Consider the following 17,930-nt stretch of genomic DNA (forward strand, 5'->3'; position numbering starts at 1 on the left):
TCAGGATATGGAGAAGACTGAGGTACTCAGTGAATTTTTTTGCTTCAGTCTTCACCAGCAAGGACTCTAACCACACTGCCTGAGTTGCAGAAGGCAAAGGTAGGGACTGTGAGAATGAAGAAGCACCCACTGTAGGTGAAGATCAGGTTCGAGACCAACTAAGGAACCTGAAGGTGCATAAGTCCATGGGACCTGATGAAATCCATCCATGGGTCCTGAGCGAGCTGGTGGATGAAGTTGCTAAGCTGCTTTTCATTATATTTGAAATGTCATGGCAGTCTGGTGAAGTTCCCGCTGACTGGAAAAGGGGAAACATTTTCCCCTTTTTGAAAATGGGGGTTAAAGGAAAGCCTGGGGAACTACAGGCCGGTCGGTCTCACCTCTGTGCCCGGCAAGATCATGGAGCAGATCCTCCTGCAACCTCTGCTAAGGCACATGGAAAATAAGGTGATTGGTGACAGCCAGCATGGCTTCACCATGGGCAAGTTGTGCCTGACACATTTGGTGGCCTTCTGTGACAGGGTTACAGCATTGCTGGATAAGGGAAGAGCAACAGACATCATCTACCTGGACTTATACAAAGCATCTGACACTGTCCCGCATGACATCCTGGTCTCTAAATTGGAGAGAAACAGATTTGATGGATGGACCACTCGGTGGATGAGGAACTGGCTGGATAGCTGCACTCAAAGGGTTCAGTCTGGAGAACAGAAGGCTCCTTGGAGACCTTATAGCAGCTTTCCAGTATCTGAAAGGGGCTAACAAGAAATCTAGAAAGGGAATTTTTAGAAGGGCATGTGTTGATAGGACGAGGAGTAATGGCTTCAAACTGGAAAAGGGGAGTTTGAGATGAGATCTGGGGAAGAAATTCTTTGCTGTGAGGGTGGTGAGAGCCTGGCCCAGGTTGCCCAGAGAAGCTGTGGCTGCCCCATCCCTGGAGGGGGTTCAAGGCCAGGTTGGATGGGGCTTTGAGCAACCTGATCTGGTGGGAGGTGTCCCTGCCCAGGGCAGGGGGTGGGACTGGATGGTCTTCTATGCTTAATGAAATACTTTTGACATAAAACATGTTCTTGTGTTAGATCTTGAGACAGCAGCTCCCAAATTCTTGCAGCTATAGCAGCATTATTAAGTAAAGTAATATGCTACAGAAGAGTAGCCTGCATTTATAGACTTGAGAGTATATTGTCCCAACTCAGCTAGGGGGAATTTACACTCTCTGAGCTGAAACTAAATTGCTTTTGGCTGGTTCATGGTACATCTCTAGCTCCTGAAAGGAGAGTAAGTCTCCCTAGATAAGAGACTGGGTGCCCCTTTTTTTTAAGGAGTATTAACATGATGTCCTACTAAAAAACTAGTGGAAGGGTTAGATTAGTGGTAGGAAATTTTTATGATGACATAAGAAATGAAGTATCTTTGTAATGTTAAAATATTTTCTTCAAACTAAAATGATACGGAAGAAAAAACCAAAATAAATCTTACGTTCCATGGAATAACTTTGAGGAATAAACTGGCATCCTTCTTGCTAATGGAATGTTGGGAGGATGACGACATTTTTCAACAATTCTAATTTAAAATATCTTAGTACTGTTCATTCTGTAGTCTCTCAACTTTTGTTCATCTGTTGGTCTTGTTGGGTTTCTAACACAATAAGAGAAGCACCGGTCAGCATTCTAGGTTTAGTAAAGACACTTTGATTTAGTAAGTGCCCGATTTGTCACTTAAGTGACTGACTGGGTATTGCTGGATGATTTCAAGCTGTGGAATTTTTGTCTTAAATGTTATTTAAAAAAACCCACCCAAATGAAGAAAACAAAACAAAAAATCTAAAATGGGATGGATTATTGACAAAGTTTGAAATAAACAGGACTTGAAAACAAATGGCCTTGTTTCTTACTCAGTACTTATTGTCCTGAATATGAGTGAATTTGGCCAAAAAGAATAAACTTTCTGTGAGGAGAGCAACTCCAATGTGCTGTGTAACTGCAGGCTGCTCCAGACACCACAGACATGCCTGTTGCTGGAGGAGAAGCTCCAGGCATGTTACAGTGTGAATCTGAATGAGGAGCAACTGATGGTTATTAAAAAATATGGGTGTTTTTTTCATTCTGTAGACTAGGAAACCCTAGTAAGTGGGTTTTAAGTTTGTAGTTTTTAAAACGGTGATTGTTCCTTTAATGGATCTGGGAAACCTGGCCAAGGAGGTCACAGATAGGCTGCCAGGTTGTCTTCAGTTTTGTGGAGGAAATATATCCTATATTTACATGTACTGACAAGTTTTGTTTTTCTAAAAACAAAGGCCTGGAAGATCAGGCTTGTATTGAATCACCGCAGGCAGCCTCTTGTGTTATTTAAGAACGTTTGCTGTAGCACTGGGGAGATGGCAGTATGTAATTCTGGAAATTAGCAAAGACAGAAGTTTGGGTCACTTAGTTTTGTTTTCCTTTTGTTTTCCTTGTTTGCTTTATAAAATGTGCTGATGGAAATTGTGATCTATAACGAATTGGAAAAAATGAGTGGAGAGAGATGATAGAATACTGTGAGAGGATGGGAATTGCCCAGCTGTGGAACAGACTCCCCCCAGGAGTGGAAGGCTGGTGCCTGCAGGCACCCAAGGCAGATGAGAACAGAGGAGAGGTGCTGCTGGCAGGGGGTGTTGGAGGGAGATGGTATGCAGCAGTATCCTTTTTTTTGTTATGTGTAAGCTAGCTAGAACAGCCATGTTCTCTCCTACGCAGTGATGAACACCTTCAAAATTCTTTCATGTGGCCATTGGTATGGGCTTGTTTTCTGTCTTCCCCAACCCGATAGAAGTGGCGCTTCATTTGCAGATATTCTAAGTGCTTACTATCTCTGACATGCAAGGAGCAATGAAGTCTGTCCCCTTAGTGTTAGCAAAGCATTGTCATTTAAATCAATTCTTGAGGTTTCTCTCTTGCCAGAGGCCGGAGTCTGTGACAAAACCCCTGACCAAAATAATTTGCTACATCTTACTCTTTTTCAAATGCAAACCTGACACATCTGCAAGCACTTGCAGCTCTAGAAATGTCTGCTGCAAAAGGACAGTCACGGGTCTCAAGTCGAACACCCAAAGTCAGTGGACCCTAGAAAATGTTGACGTTGGCCAGTCAATGCCTGTGTGAAAAACTGGGGTAATGTACCTGCTTCTGCTCTTCCTGCTGAATGAGATGCTTGTGAAAATTAGTTTGATGTATTTTACCCTCACTTTGTTCTTTCTATATCTTTATTTTTCATGATTAGCAAGAGGTTTGAATTGTTTATAGTAGCAACAGCTGATTAAAGTGGATGCTGCTTGAGTGCAGCCTGTTCTGTGAAGTGGAATGGATCTGGTGGAAAAAATGTGTTAAAAATAGTGTTGTCTTAATAATAAAAGCACTTCCTAATTACTGTTGGTGGTCTAAAATTCTTGGCTTATAAGCAAGGTACTGCTCTGTTTTGATACACAGGTACTACATTTAAGTAGGCTTTCCAGAACTTCCATGGGATTTGTTTCACCTCTAAACACTTATGTTTTTAACATGATGCTTTGGAGAGTGATGTTCAGAATCAGCACTTATGGACAAAGAGGACAAGAGACTGACACTTCCACATCTCTTGACCTTTTTGGACTTGGGTTTTAATTTTTTAAAGGAAAACAGGGATGTCTGCAAGTGCAGAGGAGCGGGAAGTTTTAGATTGTTCCCTGTACGTAAGTATTTTGCTAAAGCTGCCCAAAATGGAAGATGGTCCCAAAGAAAACTAATACTGAGAAGGGATCAGAAGTAACATACCTGAACTTCTCATGCTACAGAAAGCTGAAAGGTGTGGTATGATCTCTGGGTATTAAAATGGGACATAGTGTTTTGTTCATGTGTTTGAGAGACCATTTCCTTTGATACAGTAAACATGCATTTCTTCTGTAAACAGGCTGAGAATAAAGTGCCTTTTCTTTTAATTTTCTTCTTTAAGATTGCAAAGGTGGATTGCAAAGAAGTACTGGACATCATATGTAATCTGGAATCTGAGGGACAAGAAAACACCGCGTTTATTCTTTGTACAACATACCTTACTCATCAGCTTCAAACAGCTAATGTGTATTGCTCTTGGTAAGTAACAAGTGTTACTGGTACTCCCAATCATTCCTTACTGCCTTCAGCACAAGAGAACTGAGGTAATATAAATAAGGATTTATCTTGCTACAATAATAGAGCAGTTTGATTTAAAAATTACTTTTGTCTTTTAAAAACGAAACAGCACTCATTGTTAGCATTAACAGTAGTGCTTCAACAATATGTGAGCTCTGTAAGTAGTGCTGGGTCAGTGCTGTCTGGGTTGATGTTAAGCCCTTAAGCTTTGTGGTTCCACAAAGGGTGTTGTGATTTAGTTCTTCCCTCTTGAATACTTAGACCCATGAGAGTTTGCCTTTTTTTGCTTCTTCCACAGAGATGTAAGTAGTAAGAATGTGCAGAGGCAGCACCCTTTAACCCCTCCCCCCCAACCCCAGACAGTCTTTTTATGTCTTTGTAATTTCTGTAACTGAGAATTGTAGTACTAGATCTTGGCCAAATTGTGACTTTGGATGCATGCCTAAATGTGTAGTTTTCTTCTGTTTAAACACTGGTCTGGATAAAGCTTTACATTACCAGACATCTGAGTGTATCTTGGGAATTTGGATTTGGTTAACTGGCATTGTTCATTTATTCACTCCACATTTTTAAGCTGTAAAGCAAAGTTTTCATAGCACTTAAGTGTCAACAGGATGATTGATAGTTTAGCATGGTCCGATGATCTGTACAAAAAGGCCGGAAGTATTTTCATATTGCTTCTGTTTCAGGCCAGCAACATCTTTTTTAAGCAAAAGCGTTCCTTGTAGAGAGATGTGAACTTGTGGAAGACTCAAGAGGGGAGAGCCCACCACACTTGGAAGTTCTAGAGGCTGAGTGGTTTTTGCTACTGAAATGTGTCATTAAAGACAAGATTAGAGCCATGTCCAAAGAGAGACGAGACTGAAGTCCATCCCATAATCTCTTTTTAAAGGAAAAAAAGAAAAGAAAAAAAAAACCAAACCAAAAAACCCCTCAACAACAACTAACATACTTTCAGGGCGACCTAAAGGATTTGCTGTTAAGCAGTTCAATCTAAAAGCTGTATCCTAGGGTGCAAATGAAGAGAACTGGACTTCATGTGTAGCTGAGAGTATTGGGACTGAAGAACGGAGTTCAGTGATGTAGCATTTATTGTTGCAGAATAGCATCTCTTTTTAGGGACAACAGTTGTGGGTAGTGTTTCTGCTTGCAGTACAGTGTCTGCACTGAAACTAGTTAGAATTTGAATGAAACTTGCAGGTCCTGTAACTCTGTTTTCTCCTGACTAACGAGTTGGGAGAGAACAATTAGAGCTGTAGATTTCTCCTCTCTGTGCCAGTCTGGCCCATGAAGGGGCCTAAGCCTGCACAAAATACGGTGCAGCTCTGACCTGAGTGGTGCTTCCATGTCAGCTTTAGAATTGGCCAGCCGAGGTGACAGCAGTGAACGCTTGAAGTTACAAGTGTTAGCATGGTCTAGCCACAGGTATGCTCCTACATACTTGTGTTAGCAGGTTTCTGTCACTTGAGCTTCAGTCATGTCATGTCTATGCTGTTGTCAGTGATTGTTCGAGTGAAAGGAGCTGGTTCAGACTGTGCCGCTGTGTCCATGTGTGCCACGGTTGTCCCCTCTGCTGCTTCTGGACAAAATCCTCAAGTTCCAGCTGCCTTTCCCAAGGGACAAGACAGGAGAATGAAGTCTTCTGTCTAACACTGAAATTGTGTAGGTATTCTAGTATTGTACATAGTACTCCTTGTGCAAAAGCATTGCACACAACCAATGCGGTCTGTACACACTGAAGAGCAAAGCTTCCAGGATGCTGGAGCACAGACTGAAGAAGTTCACCTTCTGATGAACTCCTGCTTGTGAAACTGGTGTGACCATCAGGTTACTTTCTCGCTTTAAGGCTGTACCTCTAAGTCTGTTTAGAGAGTACTGTTGCTTGAAAATAAGGGTGCCTTGCTGGTCTAATGGTCAACTGCTGTTTGATGAAGTGGCCTTTATTGACCTCCATCTACTTTGCTTTTGGCAGATACAGATCTAGAGATTATTTAGCCACAGGGCAGATGAACTCAAGTGGCTGATATGACATAAAACTTAGAAGATTACATTTGTCAGATCAGCCAGCTTTACTGATTAGGTGTGAGAGATTACATGTTACAGATGTAGTGGATATTATGGCTTACAAAAATGAGGAGGCTTCTGCTCCATACAAATCATGGTGATCTATGAAATCATTGCAGAGCTGATTTGAGTCAGTACCCTGGAAAAGAGATAAGGTGGTGTTTCTTTCTCTGCAGTAGTAAATTGAACTCAGTCAAAAGCGTGACAAATGTCATAGCCAGCTGGGAGGACAGGAAATGTTAAAATGGATTCACTGCCATATGCTTATTTAGCCTAATCCTACAGCTAAAACTAATGTGGAGGTATCACGCTAGAGGTTGCTCGCTAGCCATTATATAGGCTTAAGTACAGCATAAATACTTAGTTAAACTGAATACATAAACTGAGACATACTGCTTTCTGTGATCAGCTGCTGGCTTTAAGGGGCAGCAATTGCTTAATTCACTTCAAAGAAAGTCCTGTCTGGTTCAAAAAGACAGCACTGTATTTGAAAGGTTATTTTACTCTATGATGTTTGATCTACTCTTTATTTGGACTCTACTTACAATTTTTCTAGCAATGTCATTAGTGCCTTTTTAGATTTTGATTGTTAATAACAAAAATGTAACTTTTTGTTGTATTTAATCATAAGCCTGCATAATGGTGTTTCAAGTCAGTAAATAAATGATTTAAGCTTTAATCAGTTTTCATAGTGTACTTCTGGTGCACTATGTAATTTGATAGACCAGAACTGAGTGGTGCCAAAAACATTGACTAAAGATCTTTGAGAGGAGAGCAGGGAGTAAGAAGAGCAGAAACCCTTTGGTACAGTGTCATTTGCAGGTCAGCTTCCCTTTGTGCTGTTATGGAATTTGATTCAACAGACAAGCCATGGCATATGCACTTGGAAATGTTTCACTCATCTGTAGGATCCTTAAATAAAATAGTTTGCTGGCAAATTTTCTGGATCATGTCCTTGATTTTTAGCATAGCAGTACATTGAAACATTTTCTGTTAGCCCCTGGCTGGCCTTTAACAGGCACTGTGAGCAAGTATAGTGTTGTCTGACGCAGTCCTGCTTGCTGCCAGCCACCCATTCCCATTATTCTGCTCCATATCTTGCTTTATGCAGTGTCAGCACTTTATGACTTTATGAATCAGCATATGTAATCCAGATTGAAAGTATTCTAGTTTAGACAAAGGAGAAGACCTGTTCACAGCTGTGAGCAGCAGGTGGATGTGAGGATGCTTTTGAGACTCTATTTGTGTGGGTGTGTGTCTTACATAGTGGATGGAGCTTTGGTGCCATACTCATCCTAACAATTTGCTGCTGCCAGAAAGTGGAAGATAAATTCTTGCCATATCGTGGTGCTGGCTGCACAAGTCTGCCTCATCTCTTGTTCTGGCTCTGGGCCCATCTGACCCACAGATGAGCACATTCATCTAACCCAGCCAAAACCACGTACAGCTTTCTACGGGTTAATGCTTGATTAGTTTACCATGTGGTCAGACAAGTACCAGCAAAGAAGTGCAACACTGGTGCTTCTGGAAGTTTTAAGCTGTTAAATCTGTTCAGCTGTTAACATCACTCTCGGTCTAGGGAAAAATCTACCTCCCTTCCATCCCATCTTCACTGCTCTAGCATCTGCCTGATGGCACAGTGCTAACTCTCCAACCCAGCACAAACCTCCTTTTATTATTCTTGCATATTTGGAGAGGTTAAGCTATTTCGTTAGCTTAGCTCGACTTATCCTGTAGCCTCAAAGAGAAGACTAGTAAAACATATATGTATGGTATGTGAATTAGTGCTTTTGGTGTGAAGCTTCATTTCACAGCTGAAGATGAAAGCAAACTTAGGTTTGTGTATGTTATTCCTCACCAAAGTTGGAATATTTTGCAATGATTGTTGCTGATAATCATAAAATAATGTGTAATGCTACTTTTAAGACCAGAGGTATCTGCCGTATTTGTAACTTTATCTAAGAAGTAGTGCTGCTCTGGGCAGTAGTTCTGAGCTAGCTAGTCTCCATGGAGTCAGGCAATTCATCACTCCATAAAATAATGTAATCTTTACCATTAACACAAGAGGCATTAAGTATGCAAAGCACAACTTCTAAAAACTTCTCTGTGGTCTCATATGCTATTAAGATTTTTTTTTTCTACTTTAAGTATTAATAGATACCTGTCTGTCTGGAGTTTTTTCTGTTCTCTGCACTGTTTCACGTGAAGTTTGAAATGGAAAATGGCCCAATACTGAGAGTTTTCCCTTTTTGCCTTTCTATGTGTGTGAAGATTATCTGAGGAACACTTCTACATCACCATCCTCAAGGACCCCCTCCAACAACATACTTCTGCTTTGCAGAAAGAAGGGGTGGGATGAGGAAGAGAACAGGGCAAACTGACAACTTTTTGCTCTGCCAAAACCTCTTAGGAGTAAGGGATTATCCAGAGTGAAACCCTCCTCTCATCATTATTATTCCAACTGCCAACTATGTAAATATACTGAATAGATAGACAAAATGACTGATGTACTGAAACTTTTTTTCAAGTTGTTCTGGTGATGCTGAGTTAAACTATATGGCAATACTTTTCTGTATATGTATATTCTGTGCCTTCCTTGTGTAAGCTTCCCTTCATGTGATTCTTCCTACTAGTCATCCTGATGTTCGGCTGAATTTTACATTTTGTCAGCTTATTGGGGCTAAAGGGCAGTAGAAAAAGTTGCTGATATTGTGGGTTTCTGCCTTGTTTTCCTCTCTACTTCTGTTTTAGGATTTAAAATTTAAACACCTTGACTTATACTTCATGTATATTAGTTTCTTGTAGGCCTCTCTAGCTTCTCAGCTGTCTCTTCCTCACTATGAAAGACTGATAATTGCATTTCTAGGCCTTTAAACAGACAAAAAAACACAAAAAAAAAAAAAAAAAGAAACTGTTACCAGTAAATATTGTCCATTTGTGCGCAATAGATGCGTCCCAGGTCATATCCATAAGAGGCCTCATTCGCTGGAGCCCCTCTGCTGTGAGGACAGGCTGAGAGAGTTGGGGGGGTTCAGCCTGGAGAAAAGAAGGCTGTGGGGAGCCCTTTCCAGTCCCTAAAGGGGCTCCAGGAAAGCTGGGGATGGACTCGTGATCAGGGAAGGGAGCAATGGGATGAGGGGGAACTATTTTAAACTGAAAGAGGGGAGATTGCAATGAGATCTCAGGAAGAACTTCTTTGCTGTGAGGGTGGTGAGAGCCTGGCCCAGGTTGCCCAGAGAAGCTGTGGCTGCCCCATCCCTGGAGGGGTTCAAGGCCAGGTTGGATGGACCTGGATGGGGCTCGGAGCAACCTGGTCTGGTGGGAGGTGTCCCTGGCCATGGCAGGGGATGGAACTGGATGGTCTTTCAGTCTCTATGAATCTAGGTTATCAATAATTCAAAGTAAAAACCTTGCCAGTATTCACTGTAAGGTTTGCCTAGGTGTGGGGTTTTTTTATTTTTGATTCTAGAGTCTATGACTGACCTGGCATCTAGAAACCTCTATGTATAATTTGATGCACGGAGTGGTTAAGTTAGCAAAGGTGAAGTTTACTCTGCTAAAGGAAAAGAAGAAAAACATTTTTCAAGTGATATGAAAGATACAGATTCTATCGCTCTCCTGCTTTTCCATTTCTGTGGTATTCATTGTGATGAGAAAGCAACACAAAGTGACAGATTACTTCATTCAGTGGCTATGTTGCCTTAGAATAAATTGCTTAACAAACGGTTCTGTGCTCAAATGCTACTTTTAAAGCACTGAGTGGCAGTTGCATGATTTGAATGCAGTTGTCAACATCTAAGCTACTTCCCTAGTGGGAGAGAAGTGGCTACTTTACATGATGATTCTTCTTACCTATTTTAAATAGAATTCTGTGTAAAAAGTTAAGTCTTTGTAAGTGTGCGGGGTTTTTTCTTGTCTAGAAGGAAAGTCTGTGCAGCTACAGATGCCTACATTAAGCAAGATGAATCCCATTGCCAGTGTCTTTCCCCATTAAATAACAGGAGATGCACTGTGTTTTGATCTGGTGCTTGTTTAGGAGTAAGGTACCTTCAGCATCTCAGCGATGGGGACCTGATTGAAGTGTGTGCTATTTTTTAATAACGCTTAAATTGTGTGGCATCAACTATGAACTACAGTGTGTAGACTCTGGACAAATTTAGTATATCTGCAATGTTCTTACATTCTGCTTTCAACTTTTTGCAGGGAACTGACGCTTTTCTGGAGCAAATTGCAGAGAAGAATAGATCCTTCTTTAGATTCCTTTTTGGAGAGATGTCGTCAGTTTGGCATCATTGCCAAGACGCTACAGCATTTATTTTTCTTGATAAGAGTCATACAATCTGAAGTAAGTAAGCTGCAGTCCAGAGTCTTCTGATGCAGCAAGAACTGTTTACATGAAGTTACTGTTGTCTTAATAATTCTACTGAATTGATATGAAGTATAGTTTATTTCATTAGCACTTAATCAGACAGTATGAGTAATAATTTACTAATAAAAATATCTAAAAAATGCCTGCCACTGTAGTCTTGTGTCAGCTTGACACATTGAAGTGACCTTCAGTGGGTGTGGAATAGTTCATTTGTTACTCTGCAAATACAGTGTGACAGTATTTTGCAAACAAAGCAGAGATGTGTTTTGATCTGATACCTGCTTAGATGTGAGGCACAGCAACAATTTCCTGCAGCATCTCTAAGAGGTGGAGACTTGGCTAAAATGTCTCATATTTTTGCATTCTAAGAAAATACCTTTTCTCAGAATGCGTGATAACAATCACATCTGGACTTTTACCTTCTATTCTGATGCCTATCTTTAGAAAGTTGCAGAAAGGTTCAAGAGATGTTTAACAGCAATTTTTATAAACTCGTAATCTCTGCTTGAGAAGTAATGGAAAGACTTCAACTGATTCATCTACCCAGGAGGCAGATACAGCATGTTCTTCATAAGCTTACACGATTGTCCTTTTAACAGATAGTAGAGGAGAGTCCGGAACTCTAATTTGGCAAAGATGAATTCCAGTAGTGATTGCACAGAGAAATGTTTGCTCCTAGTTTCTCTAAAATTGGCCTATTTCGACTTCTAAAATGTGCGTGAATGTGCACTTTATAAATAAGCGTTATATTGCTAACTATATACCAGTTCTTTCTGTTTCCTGCTAAAGCACATTAAATGGCTTCTCCTGGGGAAATAGATTTTTTTATTGCTGTCTAGCAAATAAACACTGTTGTTGAATTAAAGAAGTATTGCATGACTTCCAATAGCCAGTGCACAGTGAGTATAAGAGCTTGCTCTTCTTTTAACTTTGGTCTCAGTTCTTTTGTATCTTTACCATTGGAGCTGATGTGGTTGTGTGAGCTGACTGTCATCTGTACATTATTCATCAATATCTTAACTGTTACCTATCTTTACTAATGATGACTAAATAGTTACTTAGTGCATTCAGATTCTTTATGCTGAAAAGGATGCTTTTGGAAGAAGGTAACTTTCAATTATGTCCATGTAGAATTTGGGACATGCTGTTTTTCTAAAATGAGCGTGTGAAGAATATTTGTAGGTATACTGTTGATACTATTGAGCAGCATCTCAAAGTTGCATAGACTTCTCAGAAAATGTTTGGAAGCAAAATGCCAGTTATCTTTACTGAGAATCATTTCTGCTATTGTGCTGCGTATGCTGTTGAAGGTTGTTTTGTTTCAGGGTGTGAACTTAGATTAATTTCCTTATTACACCGTACCGCATGTTCTAAACTAATATCCTGTATGACTGCTGAGGGAGGAATGTATATGGAAGGTATACATCATTCTCTTTTAGACATCTGACTTAGTGATGATTGACAGTCACTCAACGAAGAGAGAGAGGAGTTAGAAAGATGTTTTGCAACATCTAATAGCCGAAGTAGTTCATGTGTCTCCTCCACAAAGTGTGCTAAATGTGCAGTGGCTCCCCTCACTGGAAAAGTAGAAGAGATCCCCCATGTAAAATAAACTATGATTTTTGAGTATGCTCAGTGACTTACTTGCGCACTTAACACTTAGAAGCCTGAATACATTCTGAATGGGCTGTAGTCTGTTGGATGCTTGTTGCATGTTTTTTTCATAGAACAGTTCTGGAGAGAATGTAATTATCAAAGAAAATTAACATTTGTGGCTGTTTGATTTTTATTTTTATTTTTCTTCAAAACAGGCAGAAGAAGCAGGACTTGCTGTGTCTGTTTTGTTATGTGTGAGAGCCCTTCAGATCAGATCAAACGGAAGCGATGAAATGAAGACATCAGTATGTAAAACAATTGCATGCCTTTTACCAGAAGACCTTGAAGTTAGAAGAGCTTGTCAGCTCACAGAATTTTTACTTGAGCCAACTTTGAGTGGATTTAACGTGTTGGAAGAGCTCTATATGCAACCAGATCAAAAATTTGATGAAGAAAATGCACTAGTTCCAAATTCACTCCGTTGTGAGCTGCTGTTAGCTTTAAAAGCATATTGGCCATTTGATCCTGAATTTTGGGACTGGAAGACTTTAAAGCGACATTGCCTTAAACTATTAGGAAAAATAGCTTCTGATTCTGAGGATGATGCAAGTTGTAATATGTCAGTCAATGAAACCGACATGTTAGAAACTTTCTTTAGTGACTATGATGAGGCAAAAGAACATAAATACTATGATGAAAAAGACACAATAAACCACCCAAAAGAAAAAGGAAGAGTAAAAAAACCAATTGGTTCTTCAGAAAGATACCAGAGATGGCTTCAATACAAATTTTTTTGTGTGCTCTGCAAAAGGGAGTGTATAGAGGCTAGAATACTGCATCATTCTAAGATGCATATGGAAGATGGAGTATATACGTGTCCAGTGTGTACAAAAAAGTTCAAGAGAAAGGAGTTTTTTGTACCACATGTAATGGAACATGTTAAAATGCCACCTAGTAGAACACATAGACCTAAAAAGAAAATAATACTGAAAAAAGAGAGATCACCACAAAAGACAACAGCATCCAGCAGCCCACCTCCAGCGTTTCAGGAAAAGTCACATCAGGCACAGCTGCCTGAAGACTTTGACACACAAGAATATGTCACATTTAGCCAACTGGAAAATTGCCAGCTACAAGACAGAGACATCTATCCATGTCCCGGAACAGATTGTTCTAGAGTATTTAAACAGTTTAAATACTTAAGTGTGCATCTGAAAGCTGAACATCAAAACAACGATGAGAATGCAAAACACTACTTGGATATGAAAAACAGGAGAGAGAAGTGTGCTTTCTGTCGCCGACACTTCATGACATCCTTTCATTTGCGAGAGCATGAACGCGTGCACTGTGGACCTCAGCCGTACATGTGTGTGTCGATGGATTGTTACGCTAGATTTGGGTCAGTTAATGAGCTTCTCAATCACAAACAAACACATGATGATCTTCGTTATAAATGTGAGCTAAATGGCTGTAATATTGTTTTCAGTGATTTAGGGCAACTCTACCATCACGAGGCACAGCACTTCAGAGATGCATCGTACACCTGCAACTTCTTTGGTTGCAAAAAGTTTTATTATTCAAAAACTGAATTTCAGAATCACCTTGCAGTGCATAATATTGAAGTCTCAAATGGGGAAGTGAAGCAAACGCTAAAACTTGAACAGTCAGTTTCAAAAGACAAATGCAATTATCTGCCAGAGTCTCAGCTGCTTGAACAATCTGAAAATTCAAGTCTGAATGATAACTTGGATCCTTCAGGCTCTCAGGAAGTTCCACAGATAAAGGAAGAGGCTCTCTCTGACAGTGAAGATCTAGACAGTGAAAGTAATTGCAGTCTTCATTGTGGGGACCACAGTGCAGACGCTGCAGTAAACCAAGGCCAGGTGTCTCCTCTACTGATTGAAACAATGGCTCACAATCAATCAGTGCCAGGTTTTCTCGTGTCCCAGGAAGGAGTCTTTCCAGCAGATGTGAAACAACAGGGTTCTAATGTGCCGGTTTGCTTTGATGACAAAAAACTATCCTGTGGTTTTGAAGGCTGCTGTTCCATACACAAAAATTCCAGAAGTATGCAAAAACACCTTCGCAGGGCCCATCCATATAACTTTAAAGGTAAAAAAAGTACAGAGGTGAAAACAAAAGACTTTCTTGATCTTTTGAATGATGCTCAGGACAGTAAATCCCCTACAGACATTAGTACAGAATTAGGTCATAATTCAGATACAAATGCTGACTCTCCAGAAAGCTTGTATTGTAGTATAGATGCTAAAGGAAGCAATGGCTTGAAGGAAGAAACTTGTCCTTCTTCCCCAGAAACATCTTTTTGTGACAGTACTAAAGAATCAAATATTGAAGATAACATGTTGGAATTAATGTTAGGCTTGAAACACCTAAGCTTAAAAAACTCTAACATTCAGAATTCTTCAAGACATAAGCCTTTTCTGGGCTCTTTACAGTCCTATTCATCTAGGGATGCCAAGTGCCCTGAGTCAGTTGAAGAAACTACCTCAAAATCTCAGCTTCAAGAGCAACAGGATAGTTTACCCAGCCAGTACCTTACTCAACTGGCAGCTAAACCGTTTTTCTGTGAATGTCACGGATGTACGTGTGAGTTTGTGACCAGAGAAGCTCTCCTAATGCATTATGTTAGAAAGCATAACTATTCAAAGGAAATGGTCCTTCAGTTAAATATGTTCCAGCATCGGTACTCACCGTTTAAGTGTCATATTTGCCAAAGATCTTTTACAAGAAAAACACACCTGAGAATTCACTATAGAAACAAACATCAAATCGGCTGTGAGAGGGCCGCTCACAAGATATGTTCTAATGCAAGATTTGATCATGCAGGTTTATGTACAGATGACATGCATAAAAATAGCACTGTTCCAACACCCGTCTGTGCAACCAACGTGGAATATGTTGAACGTTCAGACCACTCTGAACAGCTCTGTCATCCTAAAAAGGGAGACTGCAGTTCTGAGACGGATTTGGAGTCCAGTGAAGAGACAGACAATGTAGCGAGAAAAACATCTAACCTGGCTTCCCTGGAGAGTCATAGGGAAGAACTGGAAGCAAGACAGGGAAGAGGAAGCAAAAGAACAGTTGCTAAAGGAAACTTATGTTATATATTGCATAAGTACCACAAACCATTTCATTGTATCCATAAAAGTTGCAACTCAGCATTTACCAACCAGAAAGGTTTGATTCGCCATTATAGAACCGTTCACCAGTATAATAAGGAACAGCTCTGCTTAGAAAAAGACAAAGCAAGAACAAAAAGGGAACTTGTTAAATGTAAAAAAATATTTGCATGCAAATACAAAGAGTGTGGTAAGCGTTTTTTATGTTCTAAAGCTCTTGCTAAGCATAGTAGTGACTTCCATAATGAACACATAGAGGATCAAAAACTGCTTTCTGAAGCTGAATCTGCAAGATTTGCTTGTAACCAACCCCACTGCCCTGCTGTATTTTATACCTTTAATAAGCTTAAACAGCACCTAATAGAAGAACATGCCAATGAAGAAAAATTAAACAAAGATTTTGAAATCCATTGTGACCTTAATGGCTGTGATCGAATTTTCACAAATTACAGTCACTACTCTCAACATGTGTATTTCCGACATAGTGAATATTATGATAGTCTCTTTGGAAATCGGAGAGAGGAGGAAGATAATCAAGATAAAGATAAAAATGAACAAAGTTATTTGAAAGACAGTTTTGAGATAAGCAAGCAGAATGGGAAGCAGTTAAAAGAAAAATCTAAAAGAATTGGCAGAAGTAGAGAAAAACATTTGATGAATTTCAAAACAAAAGAGGAAGCCCTACAAATGTGCAAAGAGAAGTCTAACCAGACTCAGTACCCGTGCATGGTTCAGGGATGTTTGTCTGTTGTCAAGTTGGAAAGCAGCATAGTGAGGCACTATAAGCGCACGCATCAGATGACCAATATGTATATAGAGCAACGGATTCAGAAACTTGTTGTTTGTGTTAAATGTGGCATCATGATTGAAAAACAGTCCTGCTCTGAAACGGCTTCAGACTCGGATAAAAAAGGTGTAAAAGAGGATAAACCAGCTAATCCTGAGAATGTGCAGGAAAGTGGAAAACCTCTTGTTCCAAATACTGACTGTGGCCCTCAAGATGTAAGCAGTGAAGACCAAAAAAGATGTCCATCCAGTAGTGTGGGTTTTGATGCGAGTGCCTTTATGTATTCAGGCACTTTAAAATATAACCACAGTTCAAAGAACACCTGTTTTGAAGAGCATAACATCAGGGAGATGGTTACACATAAAACTGAAGATTTTTCTGAAAATAGTGAAAGAGAGAATAGCTCTTATTTCTCCAGTTTACAATTAGAGCTGCCAAGAGAGAAAGACCCAGAAGGATGTCAACATAGTGCAGTTAATCAAAATGCAAAAAGAAATGTACTTTGTGCTGCAAAAGACAGAATTCAGAAGCCCCCAGTGTCCAAACCTTTTGATTTAAAGACATACAAACCGATGGGATTTGAGTCTTCATTTCTAAAATTTATTCAGGAAAGTGAGGGAAAAGATGATGACGATGATGATGATTTTGATGAGGCAGTAGAATGGGAGTCTCCTGAGCAGTTGCCAGTAGATAAGACCTTGCAAAAAGAGGGAGACAGTCAAGGGGATATACAAGTAAACAACTTTGTAAATGACGAAAATGTAATTATACCCCAAAATAATCACAGGCAGCTAACAGAAATCCAGCCCTTGTTGTCAGAATCATCATCTGCCCCTTCGTTAGAAAATTTGAGGGCGATCTTGGACAAGGCACTAACAGACTGTGGAGACCTTGCCTTAAAACAGCTTCATTACTTAAGACCAGTAGTTGTTCTTGAAAGATCCAAGTTTTCCAAACCCCTCATAGACTTATTTCCCACAAAAAAGGCAGATGAGCTTTGTGTAGGAAGTACATAAGTAGTTTTGCTTAGAGCGGATCGCCTCCACTACTGCTATATGGGGAGAACTTCAAATTAGAACAATAATTGTTACAGTACACACTGTTTAGGTTAGTTTAGACTGTTTAATTCCATGAATGTATAATAGCTGTCAAAAGTATTGGCCAAGTTAATTTAGCTCCCCATTTTTTTTCAATGGACTATGCTGATTTTGGTGCTATTTAACACATCGAATACTGGGGGCTTCCTCTTGAAGAGTAAATGTGCATGATTGTATATGGAACAAGTACTAGGGTACCAGGGTTTGGGGGGCGATGGAGTTATTACTTGACTTGAATGTGCACCCTAGGGTGCTTTGTGTAACATATTGTACACTACAGCATCTTATATTTTTTGAGTTATGAGTTTCAATAAATTACAGTTTTTCACCCATTTGTTTACTTTACAGTAAATCTTCAATGTGCTTAATTGTAATTGAATTTGGGACCATTCTGAGTGCATTGGACAATGTTGCTTACGTTTTATGCATTTGTAGATAATTTATCAGACTGAAACAATACAGATATAGAAAAGTAAAGTATTACATTTTATTTTATAATATTCTCTGTGCTTTTTTTAGACTTGAAAAAATTACAGTTAGTACAGGCAGAAAACTGTAGAGATGAGAAAGGCCTAGTTACTTTTCCCTTTAAAGGAAGAAGAGGCTTCTGACAGTGTAAGGTACAACATAAGTGTTTGAAGAGCGTCACCAGACTTCCAAGAGAGTTGTGTGACACTAAAGTATGGGTGCACGTTTTGGGTTCCCTAGTTAGCTTTTTGGATAATTAAAAAAACC

General features: G+C 39.8%; 1 protein-coding gene across 1 annotated transcript in view; it reads left to right on the plus strand.

Moving 5' to 3' along the window:
- The window catches only part of RLF (RLF zinc finger), a 52,474-nt gene extending 34,954 nt beyond the window's left edge, over window positions 1–17,520 (plus strand). The window contains exons 6-8 of the mRNA XM_074161943.1: window positions 3,967–4,103; window positions 10,410–10,551; window positions 12,387–17,520. Of these exons, the coding sequence (XP_074018044.1) occupies window positions 3,967–4,103; window positions 10,410–10,551; window positions 12,387–17,114 (5,007 nt within the window). The 3' untranslated portion in view covers window positions 17,115–17,520. The remainder of the gene's footprint in view (window positions 1–3,966; window positions 4,104–10,409; window positions 10,552–12,386) is intronic.
- Window positions 17,521–17,930: the final 410 nt, after the last annotated feature.

The sequence above is a fragment of the Numenius arquata genome, chromosome 21 (assembly GCF_964106895.1).
Source record: "Numenius arquata chromosome 21, bNumArq3.hap1.1, whole genome shotgun sequence".
Lineage (NCBI taxonomy): Eukaryota > Metazoa > Chordata > Aves > Charadriiformes > Scolopacidae > Numenius > Numenius arquata.